The sequence below is a fragment of the Cloeon dipterum genome, chromosome 3 (genome assembly GCF_949628265.1).
Source record: "Cloeon dipterum chromosome 3, ieCloDipt1.1, whole genome shotgun sequence".
NCBI lineage: Eukaryota > Metazoa > Arthropoda > Insecta > Ephemeroptera > Baetidae > Cloeon > Cloeon dipterum.
The window spans coordinates 9,131,979-9,152,429 of NC_088788.1; the positions used below are offsets into that span (position 1 = coordinate 9,131,979).

General features: G+C 37.5%; 1 protein-coding gene across 2 annotated transcripts; it reads left to right on the forward strand.

Annotated features, from left to right (window-relative positions):
- Window positions 1-1,606: 1,606 nt before the first annotated feature.
- Window positions 1,607-19,119, forward strand: fusl (fuseless). Of its 2 annotated transcripts, none has more exons than XM_065484542.1 (6): window positions 1,607-2,057; window positions 4,304-4,681; window positions 14,557-14,709; window positions 15,335-15,518; window positions 16,893-17,059; window positions 18,075-19,119. In XM_065484542.1, exons 1-6 carry the CDS (start codon window positions 1,674-1,676, stop codon window positions 18,264-18,266), a joined length of 1,458 nt encoding a protein of 485 aa, XP_065340614.1. In that variant the 5' UTR covers window positions 1,607-1,673; the 3' UTR covers window positions 18,267-19,119. The 2 variants fall into 2 exon arrangements, with proteins under 2 accessions (XP_065340614.1, XP_065340615.1); XM_065484543.1 differs by lacking the exons at window positions 1,607-2,057; window positions 4,304-4,681 and adding exons at window positions 9,287-9,514; window positions 12,542-12,910.
- Window positions 19,120-20,451: the final 1,332 nt, after the last annotated feature.

Below are 20,451 nucleotides of genomic sequence, written 5' to 3' on the forward strand. Positions count from 1 at the left end.
GCTATGTTTAGGTTTTTGGGTCGATTTGCGCCTATACGTTTGACTATCTTGCATTGCAACGAAGAGTCCATTCGGACTTGGAAGGATAGCGAAAGCTTTTCCGACTTGCTACTCGCTGGTTTGCACCTTTCCAACACGTGTGGATTAATTTCACCTGACGGATGTCGAGCGTTTCAATAAAAACCCCGTTGCGGGGGCAGCAACACGAGATGGTCCTTTTCTCCGATTCGTTCGCGATATTAAAGGGACACTGAGTTTCCGCGAGTTGTTCGCGATCAGGAGGTCACCCATCTCGAAAAATGAACTTTTAAAAAATGCTAATTAATGTTGAATGTTAATGATGTAATAATAATAAAAAAATTTTACTTCCTAAAGCTTTTATTAGAGTTAAATGATGTGCTAAAAATTCTACAATGACTGATGAACTCAATCCTTGCGGTGGGGATTTTTTTTATTGGAACAGGTTTTGGATTCATTGTCAGTTAGATGTGGTATTATTTTTTTTAATGAAATTAAAATGATCTGTAAATTTTATCTTACAAAAGGGAAAAGAGTTTTAAAGATAAATTAAACCAACGTTGTTTTGGTCAATACTCTGATCAATTCGCTCTGATCAGGGATGACTGACACTTGACCGAGATGAGTAAAAAATATCACGTGCAACAATCACAGTAAGCATGTTTGAAATTGTGAACACATATATTTTTAGCCCACAACAGGAAATTTAACTCATTAATTGTTTCTAGTCATTTACCCAAGCCTATATTTTTGTTTATTTTAAATCTGAGATTTGAAAGCCCCGGTTTTTAATTTGCGTATTTATTTAATGAGATTGTTCTAAGGCCAGGATTATTTGTGAAGGTTTTTTTTTCACTAAAATCAGATACAAATTTCATTTTTTTAAACGGATATAATTCATATATAAACAACGCTTTAGTTTAAGGATAAGATTTTAAATATTAAGCATGAACCAAGAGCATTATAAATGTCATTATAATAAAATGGAAATACTAAATTGCAATTCTTAAAAAATTAATCAAATTAATCTGGTTGTTTTTTCAGCATTTAACTTGGAATATTATGTGTTTAATCTAATTTGGGATTGAGATCGAAATTATTGTACTTTGTTTGCTTCTATTCAGTAAAACGTTCAGGTCAGTATTTTGCATGACCTCTCACTCAGGAAAATCAGATCCATTATGACATACAATTCGTTACAATTCTCATTTTATCTATTTCGAATTTTGAAACCCAAAATTTTTCACCTTTTAGATAATTTAGACCTGTGAATCATCAGTAAAAGGTTTTGAGATTCTGAAGTACTCAAGTTCCTCAAGAACTTAGATTAAATAATATCCCTTTGATTTCTCGTTTCAATGAATTTCATTGAAGAAAACAAACAAAACACATTATATCACTTTGTAAGATTCCACATCGCTCTAAAAGTATTTGAAACTTGCTCAAGTTGCGGCGGACAATCAATCCTCTCGTAGGAATACAAAGAAAAGTGGCCGTGCGTCGCCATACATGCGATGATGCGGCGATGTAGTTGCATAAAGGGCCGGTCTTGACATTGGCAGAGACACGCATTGTACATTCGCACTCGCTGATAAGGACGCAAACAGTCGCGTGGTTGGGCAACAAATAAAACCTAATAGCAGGATGCCGGATTGATGCGAGCGCAGCAATATTTAAATTGGAGCAGACGCGCGAGAAGAAGCTGCGGCAGTCTCGGAGATAAGGCGGCGAGGCAAACAGTCTCGCGGGCCGGTAAAAGCAGGCGGACAAGCCGCGCGCCAGACGCTCGCTCGCTCGCAGCCATGGGTCTGGCCGAGCTGCAGGTGCAGGTGCAGTTCAGCCCAGTGCTGGTCAAGAAGAAGAACCAGCACCAGGCCAGTGCAGGCCCCTGGAGTCTCGACGACCGGCCCCCGGAGCCGCAGGACAAGGCCGGCTGCTCGCTCGCCGAGATGGCCTGGTCCGCTCTCCTCGTCACGCCGCTCGTCGTCGCTCAGTGGCGCGGATGCTGGGAACTCATGGTTTTCTACACCCCCGAGCAGGTAATAAAACGCATCGGATCATTATTTTTAACATTGTTTCAATGCTTCGTTTTGATAAAATTATTTTTCCTAAAAATCATGGAATGATTTCGAATTTTTATTCGCAGCAAGAAAAAACCAAAAAATGTTTCGATCATAGGAATAAAAAATACAAATTAAAATTCTTATTGGGGCCGATTCATTCCATTTTTTTTTGCATTAATTGGCCTAAAAAATCCACTTTGAAACTAACATCGGTTTTTAAGGGTGGAATGAGGTGTGCAATACACCAGGATTCTAACCAATATCATTCTCAGTTCCGGCAAATTTTATCCATGTTTATCTTGTTTTTTTTTGAAAATAATTGCTCCCTAAAAACGAAAGTCGACAGCATGCTGAAGATATGTAATTTCAACCAAAAATACGTTTTATATTTTCCTCTCAACAGTGCCGTTTGAAAAGAATTTAATTATATTTAATTTTTAATTGAAAATGATAAACTATTTATAAAAATTTCGATTTTGTTTCCTCGTTAATTACGCAAAATTGCATATAAATTATTTCCGACATCCAAAAAATCAGCCGTAGTTCTATTCCGGCTGGCGAGATGCGGTTTGATTCAAAATGTTTTTGTTTTAACGCTTTCTAAAACATTAAAATTTTCTCCCAAATTGAAAAATTATACTTAATATCAATTAGCATCGAATTAAATAATTTAATTGATTAATTCAATTTCAAACAATCTCATTAGCTAACCTTATATAATTCTCATTATACGTTTGCTATCAAGCTTCTTCTATGAGGAAAGCTCTGTGAAAATTAACGATAGCATTGTTTTAAGTTTTCGAAATTAGCGTTGATCCGTCTAACTGGTGTAAAACGCTTAAACCTAGTTGTGGCAGCGTTGGTCGGACCACCGGTAATCTAAAAAACTCTACACAATGTCACCGTGAATTTTCCACAGAACATAAATCATATAATAGTCAGCTTGATAGCAAGCATAAAATGAGAAAAATCAAAGTGGCTTTCCTTGATTAATCAATTAATTAAAAATTTCATTAAAAAAATTGTGTTTTGTCATTGGGTTTCAGTTGCAAAGTTGTAAAGGGCACGCTAAAACAAACTTTTTGGCTTAAATCACATCTAGAACCAAAGTTATGGCTTATCAAATCGCTAATTATTTTGAAAAAATAAAACAGTACCATCGCAATTTTTTACAAAACAAAGTGGGCTTCATTTCATATATGCGATGAGGAAAAAACGAAGTTGTACATCTTTGAATAATATGTTTTAACTTTATCCGTGATAATGAAATTTATTTTAGAACTACAGCTAAAAATTGCAAAGTTGTAAAGAACACATAAAAAACATGATTTTTGGTCGAAACGGCATCTCTCTTGCATGCAAGAAATTGAAGCTAAAGTTGACTTTCTTATTTTGATGGTCATTAAAAAAAAATCTGATACCAAAGTTGGAATATGAATGCATCGTACACCATACTGAGTGTCAAAATTATATCATAACAAAAATAGAATCAACATCCAGCAATTATTTTTATTTTTCCGAAACAAACAAGTCCATTTTGGCTGAATCGTTTGAGACTGGTTGATGTAATTTGCATTTCAATCGTTTCCAAGTTAGCATTGCAACAAAATTAGCCACCCTTTACACTTTGGAGTCTTGGAAAATATCCCTTAGAGCGGCTGGCCTTTGTAAACAACACAAAGGTGGTTGCTTACAGTTTCACTGTGAAGGAAAATTTAGAAGACCCTGTAAATTTTTAAAAATCAGGGGAGGTCCGAATCGCCTTTGTGATTTACGGGAGCGCGTCCAGATCTTTTCGAGAAAGAAATGGAAAAAATCTGAAATATGAACCTTTGGAGAATATTTAACTGATTTCCGCACGTAACTTATCTGCGAATTTTGAGCTAAGCTTAAGCTTGAACGATTTTTGCATTTTGGGGGTCCCCTGACCAGATACCAAAATCAATTAAAAAATAAAAAATGTTTTCGATGTCTCTTTTTTGAACAATTAAACTCTCATAAATTTCGGCTCTTTGACGCTGCTGCAATTTTACTTAAATGCCGCATAAATTCGGACCTAACCTGATTTGTATAAATTCACAGCGTCTTCTGAATTTCCCCTCACATTCACCGTCTCTGTCCCGGTCACCAGAGACAAAAACCAAACATTTCCAGTAAGGAAATAATGGAGGCCAAGTGCGAGTGTCATATTCACCTCTCTCACGAAATTTTCCGTTTTTCAGAAGCGAGAGCGCGTGCTGTGGTGGTCTGTGGTGGTCGGGGCAGCATTCGGCGTGGTTTCAGCCTTGCTTCGCGGTGTGCTGACGAAGAGCGCGACGCAGCAGCGACGCACGTGGCGTCAGCGCTTTTGGCTTGCCCTGGGCTCGCGGCTGTACCTGGCCGCCTTCGCCGCCTCCTCGGTGGCCATGTGGCGCGGCCTGTGGGAGCTCATCGACATGCACTGCGGCCACACGTACCAGCTGGCCCTGTTCTCCATCGGCCTCGGAACCGCGTGCCTCGCCCGCCTCCGCTGCATGCGAAACCTGTCCGGACCGCCCTTCGTGCTCACCCCAGACCTCAACCACACCATCTTCGCCTTTCCTACAAGGTACAGGACCTCGGTGAGTTTCCCCTTGCCTTCCTTGGTTCCCCTTGGAGTATATGTGACGTCTTTGAGGGAAAATGCAGCGGGGGCCAGATGTGTGTTAAAATTGGTTCCCACTGCGCAGATCCAAGATGGCGTCTGAATGTGGAAAACAAAAAGTTATCTTTGGATTGCCGTACGAGTGTCAAGAGTTAGTTTTTACGATCCAAAAGACACAATTAGTATAAGTAATGCAAATTATGTCTCAATATTGACAAAAACTTGCTTCTTTTCGCGCATTTTCACGTGACCGTTTTTTCGCGCCATTCTCTACCGGATGCCATATCTGCGCGTTGCACGAATCTGGTCCCCGCTGGGAAAATGGAAGTTTAAAGATACATTCAAATTACGAAAATTTGGGTATTTAAGTCTGATGATTTATTTCGCCAATTGCAGAAGTTGTAATTCTTTTAAGTAATTTTATAAATTGAAGTTGCTAATCAGATGTTTTCCCTATTGTGAATTTTGATTAATTTTGACAAAAAATGCATCACAATCACCGGAAATTGAGGTCAGTAACTGACAAGGTGCACACATTTTCCTACTAGTAAAAATTTATATCTAAATTCAGATTTTAACCGTGTTTTCTAACAGTAAGACCAAGAAAATTGTAATTGATTAGACATGGTCAATGAGAGAGAAATAAACTTTAATTTGTAGCCTTTTCCGTGAATATCAATTTTAACACAAGACAACAGTTTAAAATTTTTAAATCACAATAATGATTTTAATTTTTTTAAATTTACAAAAATTTAGTTTTTATTTTACTTCAAAATTTCCAACACTGTAAATGACTCTTTAAAATCTTTTGTTGCGGAATTCATTCTGTTCCTACCGCTGGAGAAACCATCGTCACATAAATATTTCACTGTGATATCCTCCAAGGAAAAACCGAATTATCATTCAATGATTCGAAAAGTGGTTTGTGAATAATTTTTAAATTTAATTATTTGTTAACTTCAAGCTCCTTTGTAATGTTTTCCATGATTGGTAGCAATCGACTTTCAAAACGAAGGAAATACACAGCACATCAAATTTAAACACACGCTCGTTGTATTTGGGTTTCATTATTGTAATGAATGACACTAGTTTTTTTAAAGGCTGGTTGCATTCTGGATTTCAAACTGAATGAATTTTCTTGGTATGGAAACCACTCTTTTTGTATTATGTAAAATGACATTCGTAGAGGCATAAACGATTAATAATAATAACTCATATTCTTATACGTTGGAAACTGAGCAAACATTCAAAAGAACAATTTGGTAAATTGAGGAAAAAATTAAAACATTTAAAAATACAATTTTCCTCAGTGTAAAAATATTTAGCACAAATTCACCATAAACATTCTGTAGCGATCAATTATTTCTTGGTCCTGACGAGCACGCAATCATCGAAAGTTAAGTTTAATTCATCACGTTTCGAACTCTTCAACATCTTTTCAGAGCAATTCTCCTTGTGGAAAAATAAAATCTAGATTTTCGGTTGGCACACTTTGCTTATGCAAACAGACGATTTTCTTAGAAAGATGTACGACCAGCTGAATAAATATAAGATTTTAATATTTTTTTATTTAATCATTAGATATTTTCTAATACTTTCAGAATGGTCATCACTTTCAAGATGAAATTCTCGAACTATAGACAGCTTTCTTTCTAGGATTAATAAATGTTTTCCTTCGCAATGCGTAAGCGGATATTTGTCACCCACGAAATGTCTCATTTCTTTTAATAGTGTCAACAGATTAAAATTTGATAAAAGTGCATCATAAACAAGATAACAATGCGTGGTTTCTAGCAGCGAACATTCGAGAGCAGAACAGCTCATGCAGACGATAATATGTATGATGGCCAATTCAAAATTAATTTGATTGCTCAATTGCCTTCTATCTGTATAAGATCAACATTGCTCTGAAATTATTACTTCCCGTCTTTATACAACGAACGAATGATTTGCAGTTTTCCATCTCCTCGCGGTTGACAACATAAATTTACAACTTATTTCGATTTGTTTTACAAGCATAAACGATGTTTTAATGGAGCAAATAGTTCAAAAAGATCGACACGCGAGTGCGGCGCAGACAAGAATCTCGCGCCGCATTGTGCATTATTTTATTATCAGTGCGCAGCACACGACTGATAAAAAACGGTTCGGGGTTGAAGGTCAGCGATCTCGCGGAGGAGGCAGCTGTTTACATTTTACAAAAGCGGCGGCTCTCCCTTTTATAACTCTTGCTACACAGAATTAAGTAAAAGTGCGTTGGACTTTTTGCAAACTGCTCATTCGAAGAACACGTGATCATCTTTTTTACTGTTATTTCAAACCGTCGCCACTCGTTTGAAGGACGAGTAGATTGTGAGCAGAAATTTTCGTCAGCTTTGTGAGTTATGCAACTGGGGCGACACACGTGTCTTGCACGTTGCACACTTCAAAACGTGCCGCCGCTGCGTTGATTGTGAGTGCCAGCGAGAAAATTGTTCTCCAAAGCGTTCGTGGTGTTGTAGATTCGGTTCTTAGCAAGATTTATTTGATCGATTGGAATTTTGTTAATGAGTGTAGTGTTTGCATCTGAAACTACAGGAATACATCTCTCATCAAGTTACTGAAAACATTAATGAGCTCTTTGAAATTTGTTTATTATCTACAAATAATGATGCCGCATTTCGTCTTAAATAAGCCAAATTTAGCAGTTCATAATCAGAATTGCTAGATATTGAAGTTTTTGTTAAAAATAAAAATAATTAAAACGTAATATTTAATTTAACTAATTAATAATAATAATTACTTTTTTTCTGGTGTAATACATATTTATTAATTATTAATACATTTTATTTTTACAAATATTATTTATATTTACTGTTTTATATACATTACTAGGTTTATAATTTAAATTGGCATTGCATAGCATTTCTATTTATGGTTTAAATTTTTAGCACATTTAATATATTTTTACTCGGTCGATCTTAGAAATTCATAATGCCAGTAGAAGTATGTATCTAGACAAATTAGGTATTGGAACGTTAAATATTATCAAACTTGAGTGGCATATTTTGTGTAAAACACGCATATTAAACTGTGAAATGTCTGAACATTATAACTAGTAGGGATCGAGTTACCTCGAAAAAGCCTATGAAAATAAAGACAACGTTAAGTATGTATAATCATTTTTATTACTAAATTATAAAAATCCATTCAAAATCTCGCTCCATACTTTCAGACAAAAAAAAATGTTTCTGAAGTATATGTATGCAAACAATTTGAGTTATTTCTTTTTAAATGTATCGTTGTTTATTCTCAGTTTGTCAATACAGTCATGTAATTATGGCATATAGTCAATACAAATTATAAATAAGCATGTCAGAAAAGGCAACATTCATTCTGGCAAAAAACTACGATTTATACGGAAAAATTGGCGATGCAAAAAAGGAGGGCCTATCATACTATCATACTTTGTTTAGCTATAAAAACTGCGATTTTTTTACCAAATTAGGTTATTATTATATTTAAGATTTAAACCTCACCTAGTGCATAATCTTGAACAGTTAAATTTGAAATTACCTTGGGTTTTATATTTTAATCTTATCCAGGATCTGAACTAGTAAAATTTGACTTTTTGGCTCCAATGAAGATAATTTGCAAGAGCGAAACAGTTTTAGGTCAGGTTGTTCGCCTTAGCGAGTAGTCTATTTAAATATGTTGTCCGAATTAATAAAGAAACAATTCATCTCTAACAATTCGAAAAATCAAATCAGGACAATCATTAGTTGAGTATTTCAGATTATTCTAATGTCTAAAAATGTGCTCTTGATTTCAATACCTCTCGTCGGGATCTATCCAAGAGCGAATTGTGAGGTAAATTTCCCTATTGGTGACATAAAAAAAAATTCAATAGGGAGAGACGGATAGCGTTCGCTGCTTCATTTCAAGCAAAAATTTTGGAGTTGATTTTTTACAAAATGTAAGCTACACTCGGTTAAATTTCTGCTCTTTCCCAGTCATTTAATGAATTCGTCACAGGTCAAAGATGTTTGTTTTTGCAAATTAAAAAGTGGAAGCCATGCCAGGTTTTTCATTTTTTGGGAAGAAGGCATTGCTAGGGTGACAAAAAATTCAGGATCTACTGGCGACATTTTCAAAGGCTTGCTAAGAATGGGTTTATTCTAATTTTCATTTCAAGTGAGAGAAAACTTAGAGCGAGGACCATCGTCCTCTCTTCATTCAGCTAGATTGATTGTCATATGATTTTTCAGAATTTTGCAACACAGATCCCCTTTAAAGATGCTGCCAATCGTCTTTAAAATGCATTAACATAATGTGCTCCAGTGATGTTCGCACACGAACGACAGCCAGATATAGAACGGCATTAATTCCTCTCAGCCTTTTAATGATTACCGCAAAACGACAAGCGCAGGAAAGGGCTAAAACACCCTCCACGTTTGTTTCCGAATCGGGGCGAAGGTCACGAGATCGAGTGGGGGGAGGGGGGCTGGCGGGCAGCTGGTGACCCTGACTGGGGTCGAGTGCCGCGCGCGATCTTTCATCAATTCGGCGGTGTTGATTGCCCAGCCGCGGCTGCTGGTGCTGTTGCTGGTGCGGGAGGGGACGCGCGGTTGGTGCTGCTGGGTGCTGCGACGGGCACGGGCAGATGAGCTGGCGAGCGCGGCCGGCGATGAGACGCGCAGCAGCCGAGCAGCAGACCATGTGGCCCAGCGCCGTGCTCGACGTGCTCTTCTCGTGCCTCGTGGTCGCGCCCTGCGTCGTCGGCTACTGGCGCGGCACCTGGGCCCTCGCCGAGCACTACATCACCCCCCAGGTGCAAACAACACCACCCCCACCCCCAGACGGCGAAAGTGCCAGTGTGTGCAGTGTGTCGATTGCAAAGTGACAGTAGAATGAGAGTTTTTCTTATCTCAATCTCCTCGATGGTACGTGGTTCTCGAATGAGCAGGATTGGTCCAGGTGACTCGAGCTCGAGAAGAAACATTTAAAGCGAATTTACTGTTTCTAACAAGGTAAATAGCGGATTTTTCTAGTCTCCTGAGGATTCTAAAAATTTTAAATAACAAAAATATGTTAAATTTCTAATTCTCTAGTAACCTTTGTTTGATCGTTAAAGAAACTACAAAATTACGTTACGATTGCTTACCAAACGGATGATATCAACAATGATTAAAGATTCCTTTAACAAAGATAAATATAATAGATAAAGCAGACAAGGCAAAAATATTTATATTATATGCACCTCTGTCTTAATATTTAACTCAAATTTTGTTGTATACTTTATAAATACGAAGGGAACAAAAGACTAGATAGAATTAAAATGTTTTTATATCTTTGAGTTTTGAATTGATATTTGTGTTTAGTAATTTTGAATTTAAATTCCATATTTTTTTATTCAAAAATATATTTTTGGTAACTCTTTACCTTTCTGTTTTATAAGAAAAGTTAGATTGCGTTATAGCGAAAATTTTATCTTCTGCAAGGACTTGATTTTCTCATATAAAGTTTAACAAAATTATAATTAATCAAAGGTAAAAGGCTTGATATTGTAAAATCCCAGAAAATCCTTGTTGCCAATCTTTTATATAAGTTTTAATTTAAATTCTTATTTTATTTTACAATAACAAAGAGTGTCTCCATGAAGTTTTATACGCCTTTTGAACAGATTCCAACGAGATGAATCGAAATCTGCCGACGAAATCAAGCGATGTAAATTTTGGAGAAAATTGGCAAAATTTGAATATCAGTCGTAAAAAAGTCCTTTGATTATAGCATATAGCAAAACAAAAATTTCAAACCCCTTGCGCATCACTCCTTGAACGTTTTTCGCCAGTCTCAAACGCTTATAAATTCACTGTTGCTGTTTTTAATGGCATGACAAAAGGCGAGTTATGTGCAATTGCCGCGGCCCTGGTGCCGAACCAGCCAGCAGCCACGCACAATTGGCAAAATTGGAAATAGGCGCAGGGGCTCTGCCAGTTTGTCTCTTCGCTCGCAAACACGGCGGTTCCGAAATCGCAACCGTGACACGTTAAAAGTGTTTTTTTTTTATTATCGATTGATAATAAGCTTATTATACTCTGTTGCTATATCAGCACTTTCTTTTGTAATCATTCTCGGCCACGAAATTTGGACTTGATTGATTGCATTATTCTTGAGCTCAGCTGATTAGCCCGAGTCTTACCCAACGCAACGCGTGTCGCAATGATTTTTACAATTTTAAATCCGTAAATTTCGCTCGTGATTGATCGGCGTGGCGCGTTTACGAAAGACTCGCGGCCTAGAGTGAGCCGACACGTCATTCCTGATAGATAAACAGAAATTCGTTAGAATGAGATAACGCAGGCTAATAAAATCAATCGACCCTTTTGTCACTCTTTCAATATCCGTGGAGCGCTTAGGCACATAGATGTAGCATACTGCTTTTCGTATTATTTAGGAAAGTAGAGTTTTTAAACAATAACAAAAAGTCTTTCCCGCTCACACAAATTTCCGGCTGGTGCTTTTTCATTTAAAAATAAAAATGTAAGGAAATGAGAAATCATTGTTTAACTTTTTATTCGATTCATTTTATCTCTAATTTGCACGTACGACCCTGCAAAATATTTACAGCAATATTTTTAAAAATTTACGTTGCTCCAATTATTGCAGTTTTTCCGTTAGTCTCTCAGTCTCTAATTTTTTGCTGGCAGATTAATTGTTTTTTTGTCTAAATTTTAAGGACATAATCACCTGAGCTCTTGTAAAAAATAATAATAAAAGAAAAAAAATCGAGATTAAAAGCCTCCACCAGAGAAATATTTTCGCATATTTGAATGATGCAAAATTTAACAAGCCTGTCGAAATTTTGAGCAAAGATATTGCTTATGATACGGAAAAAATTGTATAAGGTTTATTATTTCAGAGTAACAATCTGACGTTTATATTATTTATATTTATTTTTAATTCATTGAAATTTAAAAAATGCACATAAAAACTAGCGCCTTTATTTAATTTTGATGTATTTGTACAATGCAATTGACGTGCTGAAAGCGAAAGTAAATTATTACTATATTTCAAACAGTGTCTGCTTTCATTGGTTTAAAATTTTGAAATAAAAATTTGGGAACTAACCCTGAATGATGAGCCAATTCGTATAATTACGATTGAATGTTGATCACAGTCTACGCTGAAATATATAAACTAAAATAATTTTAGTTAATTAAATGTTAAAGGTAAATAATTCTGTAAAATCAACATTTTTTGTCGTTGCTTAATAATAAATAATACATGAAATTATAGAAAAGCATCAAATTAATAATTAAAATTATTTTTTGATAAGAACAAAGATTTTAATTAAAAAATTGAAACTGAGCACAGGTTTGCAAAACTTTTAAAATTTGCTACTATTCTGTAAAATCAAAAAAATTGCAGCAAGTTCAATCCAGATAACCTTCATCGTTTGGCTATGTTGAGATAGTAGGTAACAAGAACAGGTCTGTGTGCGTGGTTTGTGAGAGCTACCACCTACTGCGATTTTATTTTCAAAGCAAATGGGAAATATTTTTAACCAAGAATGCCAAGCAATAAAAAATACTTTTAATTTTCAAATAAATAAAAGCACTCAAATGAAACAAAATTTAAAATTTTTATTCTCTATAGTCGCGTGAATGCGTACAATGTTAATTCTTGAGTTGGAGAAATGAACGCACGCAATTTCTCTGCTTTTCCCCTGAAATGAACCAAGAGCTCATTTAAGAACGACCGAGAGAAACGGCAGTTAGTTACTTTGCAATCGACGCCCACGCAGTCCCCCCCTGCGCGTCTGGATCTAACGTGTTTGTGCAACTGTGGCGTGCAGGACCAGACGCTGAGTGCGTGGATCTCGCTGTGCATCGGGTGCGCGTCGCACCTCGTGTTCAACTTCGTTCAGGGGCTGCTGCAGCGCCACGTGGGCACGTGGCGCAGCAGCGTGGCGTGGCTGCTGGCGTCGCGCCTCTACACGGCCTTCTTCAGCTTCGCGTGCGTCAACTGCTGGCGCGGCGTGTGGCAGACGCTCGAGCACTACACCGGCAGCGACCTCAACGCGCTCATGATCACCACGACGGCCGCCATTCTGGCGCTCGCCGTCATGCGCACCCTGCGCAACATCGCCGCGCCGCCCTTCGCCATCGTCATCGACGCCAGGCCGGCCTACTTCCAGTTTCCTACCATGTTCAGGGTCAAGCCAGTGAGTCACACTCGGAAAATTCGCCCGAAACTTGCATTTTGGTGACCTCCAGATGAAACTGGCGCCACCGTCTAGCTGAAGCTTGATGAATCTCTCATTCCCTTGCATGTGATTGTTTTGATAAATTTGATAAAATACATCAAGATTTGCTAAAAAAAAACAAGTCAACGTTACAGCAATTTCCTTAGTACTCAAGGTAGCCGCCGCCGCCACTAGATGTCAGCACTGTGTAATTGAGATTTTTAGGCACTTAATCGGCTTCGATATGAGACTGAATCCCTTTACTGTGTATTTCACACCAAAAATGATATCAATTGATGCTCCCATTTTAAATAGCTCTAACAAATCACCATAGAAAAGTCAGCAAAGTAGTGGGGGCCAGATTCGTGTGACGCGCAGATATGGCGTCCGGTGGAGTATGGCGTGAAAAACGGCCACGTGAAAATGCGCGAAAAGAACCAAGTTTTTCTCAATATTGTGACATAATTTGCATTACTTATAATAATTGTGTCTTTTGGATCGTAAAAACAAACTCTTGACACTCGAACGGCAATCCAAAGAGATCTTTTTGTTTCCAACATTCAGACGCCATCTTGGATCTTCGCAGTGAGAACCAATTTTATCGCACATCTGGACCCCGCTGCAGATTTTGTTGTTTAAAAAAAATGTTTTTTACGTTTCTGCTGCGATTGGCTTTACCGATTTTTGTTTGAAAAGGTATTATTTTAAGTGTAAAAAGCGCAATATCAGCAAAAATGTCTTAAAATTGAAAGTATACGGTGGCACCATCTCTTGGCGGCTTCAAACACTCAATCCTTACGAAAATACCGAAGTTATATAAGAAAATAATGATTTTCTTTGGTTTTGAAAGATAGAAAAAACTTTGATTTGATAAAATTCGTCAAATGGTTTACTATCTCACTAAAAGTTTAGTTTTCGAATTTAAAAAAATCGTTTCTGATCAATCTCGCTGTGAATTCCAATTTTCTAAGCTCTGCGTTGCTCTCAGTGAATGTGTCTTATCGTATTTTCTGCATGCTTGCTATACTGGTTTAGCCCCTCGATTGATTATAAAAGTTGTATTTTGCCTGAATGAGGGGTAAAGGCACGAATGACCATTAGGAAGGCTGAAAACGAATATTATTTCCAGTTTTTTTCTTAGGTAATTTTATTTATTAAGTTTCGGACCGTCTTCAAATTAATCAAAATGCAAAAATTTCACGCTCGTTAGCTAGGGAAGGAATTATCAAGCTACACAAATCACGAGACATATTTCAAGATCTGAAAAAAACTTTATTTATTTACAGCAATTGCGCAAAAAAAGGGAAAAAATTGTTTTTAATTTTTTATTTAGCTTCTTACACAACGTATTTTAGAGTTGAGAGTTCGTCAAAAAATATTTTGGCGTAGTGATTTTTCTATAAAGTTGTTTAATTTATCTAGACGAGAAAGGGGGAAAAATAAAATAGCAATTAATTTCTAAATGGGTCGTCATCCAAGATTTCCAACAAAATATTTCTAGTTTCTTAACAATTTCCCTGTATTTTAGATTTTAATTCATCTCAATAATTATTTTCCCACCATCTTTTGAAGAATTACTTCTAAAATTAAAGTTTATATCGATTTTTGTTAAATTTTGCGTGCAGGGATCGAAGGACCCTGCGCTGCACACACTGGACTGCGTGTTCTCCGTATTCGTGGTGGGTTCGCTGGTGGTGATCGTGTGGAGAGGCACGTGGGGCATCCTCGACAGCATCCTGGTGCCGGAGCACGAGGACACCTCTGCCTGGCTCTCACTGGTAAGCGTGGCAAAACTCGTATGCCTACATTGTTGTACAAATAGAGGAAAAAACCACGCGCAATATCCAACTGTCCCATTTATTGCGTTACAAGAACCATGTTTAATGATCAATGGATAGAAAAATTCAAACGTAATAATTATTGCGCAAGGCTGTAGTTGCTTTGCTGTACCTCATCACATTTTTTCTCTGCTGAAAGAACTGAACTTTCATGGTTATTTTAAAGCTGTAAGATGGATAACTTCCTTACTGCAGATTTGTTATTGAGCATAGAAATCTAATCAATTTTTTTATAGCTCTCATTTTTAGAAATTACGCACATTAAGTAATGATTAGAAAAGTAGAGAAAAATTTCTTATACACATTGCTGCTATTAATATGACTTTATCTTCAGGCACAGTTTTATATTTTTTGTCCGTTTCTTATCAATAAATTAATTTAAAATTTATCAGAATCGCGTGAATTGAGGTTATATTTTTTTAATATTTTATAAAATCAGTTAAAATGAAAAAATAATGATATTTTAAAATTGATTGATTAAAAATTATGATAATATTCAGGTTTAAGTAAAAAGCTTAAACTTTTAAACTTTATTAATTTGCTATTTTGTATTCTTTAATTTCAGGCAATCGGATACGGTGTGACGGCGATCGGCTTTCTGCTGCAGGTGCCGGCGAGGATTGCGTGCGACAAACTGTCCGGCGGGCCGCGCCTCCTCGTGGCCGACCTGTACCAGTTTCTCTGCTTCTGCGGCACCGTCAACCTGTGGAGAGGCGTATGGAACCTGCTCAACATCTACTTCCTGCCAGGTGAGATTGCGTTCGATCCCTTCGCGCGTGTTATCATGATGCATGAATGTCATAATTAATTGATGTCTAACACGAGTTGATTTATTTATTGTTGAATGTGATTTGCTTGAGTGTTAGAGTGGCTTATTATTTATGCTTTATGCATTAGAATAACAATGATGACGACACTAATTTTATTATTTAATTGAATGCAATTAGATTCGGATAAAAAATTTTAATATTTTTTATTTTCCTCTAATGATTTAAATTGTCTGGGTAGAGGAAAAATTTCGCATCGATCAACAAACACTACAATTTAAAAATATGATTTGTATAACTCAAATTTAAAGGAAAATTAGTAAATGAATAAATAAGAGCAAGTATATTTGAAATTTTATGCTTCAAATTCTAATTTCGATAGTAGAAAGCATTGGAAATAGTCCCGTGAGTGGCGTTGGCGGACGCGAAAAGTCGGCGTGCTGTCCGAAAATTGGCTAATCAGCTCTTTCCGGCCCTTTCGAGTGCCGGTTTCTTCTCCCGCTTGCTGCCGCAGCGCGCAGATTAGATTGACTTACGACCCAGCACGCCAATCTAAATGAATTAGGAGGGCAAACTCTTGACCCTCCGGCCTGCCCCACCTCCCCTCTCGATAATTGAATAATATGCCATGCCGACTTGTTATTGTTTTCTTGTTTGCCTCGTTCGCCAGTCCGCTCGCCCGCCCGCCCTTGCGTCACACACTCCGCAAACACTAAAACCTATTCGCCACTCGAGAAAGTACTTATCTTTCCTCATGAGTCCTTTGTTTGACAATTATTTTGTCCCGCATCCGTGCCTTTCGGCAAACTACTGCTGCACTCGAAACACCACTCCAATTAAAATTTAATTAAGGATCGGATCTGGAGACGCGATTGTTGCAGCACCACCTGTTATTCCGGACGAGTGGGTGCTGTCGATTTTATTATGTACGAATGCGCGACGGACGATTAATTAATCAAGCCGTGGAGCTCCATGTAGCGCCCGAGGCCGCTTTTATGCCGCTCCAACCTTGAACCTTTATTCGCGTGAGTGACAAGAAGTGCTGTTAAGTAATGCAAGCCGTCGTCAGAAATGAGGAAAAACAACAGAGATCCGATGTCGCAATTCCCACGAACGCGCACCCGCTAATTTTATTTCCGCAACATAAACGGGAGAGTCGGAGAAAAAAATCAATTGAACTCACTAGTGCAGGTTGAAGAGAATGCTTTTATTTCGAGACATAATAACAATTAGTTTAAACAGATGGGGTTTAGTTATTTTAATTTTTTATAGGATTGATATTAATTTAAAACAAATTAACCCTTTCATACATGTAAGGAATGTTTCATATTGGCGCAAATTCTTTTTTGTTATCAGAAAAGCCGTTGGTGAGCTATTGGGTGACCCACTGGGTGTGTCTGGTCGTGCTGATGATTCTGTGCTGCGGCAACTCTCTGCTCGTGCGGGGCGTCTACATCGACGGCGAGGAAGAGGGTGGCCAGTGCGTCGTCTTCCAGGTCAACTACCTCAGATACCACTACAAAGTAAGTGACACTTTCGTTTCTCAAGCATCTCTCCACTGCACTCGACAGCCCTTCGATAAAATCGAGACTATTAAAGCGCAACCGTTTGCAACTGGGATATTTATAGCTGCGTTTATTTATTTTTTAAGAAGTTCCTTCAGAAGTTTGGTTTTTTTTGTTAATTTAGGACATTAAAGTCAAATATTATCCAACTTTAATAGAAATTTTACAGTAATAGTAAAAAATTATCTTTTTTGATTGGTTCTTTTAGATCAAATTTAAGGAAAGAAAAGTGGAAAATCACTCACTATTCAAATTCTTTAAAATATTTAATTTTTTAACCATTAGGGTGGTGAAAGCTTCCCCCACCGGTAGTGTTTGAAAAGACAAAAGCTCAAAAATGATCAGAAAATCCCTTTCAATTTTTCCAGGTTCTTAAACAATCTTAAACTTACGACGTGAATTTAATCTCGTGGGGTGGCATATTAATTACTTTTGCTTCATACAGCAGGTGGGCATGACTAGATATGAAGTTAATATTAAATTAAAGTATTTTCTAATCTGATTTTAAAAATGTTTCTGTTTATCTTAGTTAATTTGAAAATATATTTTAAAAAATGATTAAAAAAACCATTAATTTAAAAAACAAAATAAAAAATTTATGAAATATTAAAAACGTAGACTTTAAATTGGAATATTTGAAAAGTGCGACCACTCGAGGTTGTTTTCATGTTGAATATAATTAAAACCAGGCTTCATCCTCGTTGTCAATTTAACAGAAATTCGTCGAAATTCGTCGAATTTCGTCGAATTTCGATTTAATTGACAACGAGGATGAAGCCTGGTTTTAATTATATTCAACATTTAAACTGGAAATTTTTCCACAATAAATAAATCCATATTTTATTTAAATGTAACAGACTTTCCTAGACACTCTAAAATCAAAATTCCCCCAATCAGGAAAATTTCCACCAGTCTCCGGCTCCAAAAATCACAAATTCAGCAAAAGAAAAAACCAATTAATTTTTTGTTGCAGGAAAAGCGGCGGCGGCAGGCGGCAGCCGCGCAGTCGCAGGGCCACGCGGCCTCCGAGAAGCGCAAGGACGCGGAGGCGGCGCGGGGGCCGTCGATGGCGGCGGCGGCGGGGGCCGTCGGCGAGAACCACCTGCACCACCACCACGTGCACGTGCCGCTGCTGACGCACACGATGCGCGACACGATACTCTGAGATGAGCCGAATTCCAATTTTATTTTTTGGGACCAAAGTGGACAGACTCGTGAGACTGCCTGCACATGTGCCAACCACAGTGATTGCATTCACGTCTCAAAATGAAAGAAAATACACATACATCTCACTCGCAACAAGTGCAATAAGTTTTTGATCCACCTGCACACTGAGAATGCCGTGAATTAACCTGATGTAAAACACACTTGGTCCCCCCTTTACACCTGGAGTCGTGATTTAGGCCTCTAACGGGAATTTTGGATAAATTTAATCAATTATTCTCCATACCTCTGGCCTTTAGAGGATAAAATCCCTCCTCCAGCCGTGAAAGGGGGTCTAAGTGTGTTGTTGTGCCTTAAAAGCAGTGAAAATTCTACATGATTTTGACGTGTTTGTGTTATTTTTATTCAAATATGGAATTCTCAGTGTGTTCCAATGTATGATTGCCACCCTCCTGATTATTTAATATCTCATTCATACGTTTAAATAATATATGTTTCGTTTAAATTGCGGTGGCAACCAGACAACCAAGTATACGCGCGTGCTGTAATCTCTCGCTCAGGAGAACTCTCTGCATTTTATTTCGACGCGACACCGAATATTGGAGCAGTTTTAGTGTGTGTGACGAACGTGTGCCTTTCATGGTGAAAATGGTTTTTACTCTCTTTTCGATTTTCAACGCGGGAGAAATGTCGAGATTGAGCAGTATGTATGAGCAGAGTGGAGTGAAAACAACACTCCGCAATGCTTTGCAGCCAATGTTATTACCAAAATCACATTTTAACTTAATTATTTTACGTGTTCTTACGAACCAGTGCGATTTAGAAAATAAATTGTTAAATTTTTCACATAAAAATGAATTTTTATTTAATGCCTCAAATTTACCAAAAAACGAAGAAGTCCGAACTACGTGCATTTAAAATCCAGGATTAAATGAATGATAACTGTAGGACATTTCAGTTTTTTAAAATAATATTTTTCTCACTCTGGTAAAACCAAAAATCAACATTTGCCATTCAAAGATTATTTGCTAGATCTTGATTATAATTTAAGTAAAATTAAATTTATATAAAATTAAAAATAATTTAACTATTTTATTCTTAAATAAACCTTACTAATATTGATATTCAAAACTGCAAAAATTAATTTTAATAAATTTGGCCATTTGTAGTGCAAACGATATTTTAGAAAGCTATGATTTGCCATGAATTCTTCTTATTAAATATATTTAATTTAATTTTCATTACATACAAACTCCGTTTGAAAATTTTCTGCAGTGTAGTTTTAGTTTGGACCCAAGTCCCATTATTATTGAACAATGCGCTATTTTGCGTTTTTAATTAAGAGCTCGCTCTCGTGGACGGGATCCGGGTCCAGTGGCTGGGAAGAATTTGCGGAACAGAGGGCGGGAAACGCCACCCGTGGTCAGCACATCCTCTGACGGAGGGAAGTGGGCCTGCCGCGGGGTGCCCCGGGCCCCGCCGCGGGCCCCGCGGGAACCGCCGGCAGCGAGGCAGGCACAGCAGCTTGCTTGCTTGCTTGCTTTCTCGTGTGTTTATCCCCTCGCTGAGCGGCCAATTAGCAGCATCCGCAGACGGACCGACCGAGACCGCGCACCGCACCAGCACCGCAGCAGACTCGCGGAACGAACGCAGCCGCTGCTTGGCCCCACATTCGACAGATGACGCACCCCTCGCACTAATTCAATTGCGATTCGATTAACCACCGCAGACTAGGCTTTCTTCGCCGCCGCAAATGCAAACACAGAACCGCACGGTCAATTGATCTGCTCTGATTTGTGGAATTATTCATTATGTGGTTTGAACGGAAAATTGTCTGTTAATCAAGACAACTATCAGCACAGGACGGAATTCATTAAACAGAAAACATTATTTTGCTATCCATTTTAATTATTAATAAAAACTAATCGTATTTATGAAGTGAAGTTTAAATTTTTAAAGTGGAATGATACAGAGCGACAATTGAAAATTATTTGAATTGTTGGATGCCATAAAAAATTTGTTCAAAAATTTGCAATAGTAAAAAACGGCCCTTCATACAACAAAAATTTAAATTTTGCCAATTTTCTCCAAAATTTACAGTGCTCGAACATATTTTCTTGGCATATTCCGATTCCTCTCGTCGAGATCTATCTAACGGTGAATGCCACTTATTGGGGAAACTCTTG

What these genes read in the sequence shown, in the direction of transcription:
- fusl (XM_065484542.1), top strand. Translation starts at nt 1,674, where the DNA reads ATGCGAGCGCAGCAATATTTAAATTGGAGCAGACGCGCGAGAAGAAGC. An exon ending in CTACAAGGTACAGGACCTCG is followed by an intron (nt 4,682 to 14,556) that starts GTGAGTTTCCCC and finishes TTTTGCGTGCAG; the next exon opens with GGATCGAAGGACCCTGCGCT. An exon ending in CAACATCTACTTCCTGCCAG is followed by an intron (nt 15,519 to 16,892) that starts GTGAGATTGCGT and finishes TTTTGTTATCAG; the next exon opens with AAAAGCCGTTGGTGAGCTAT.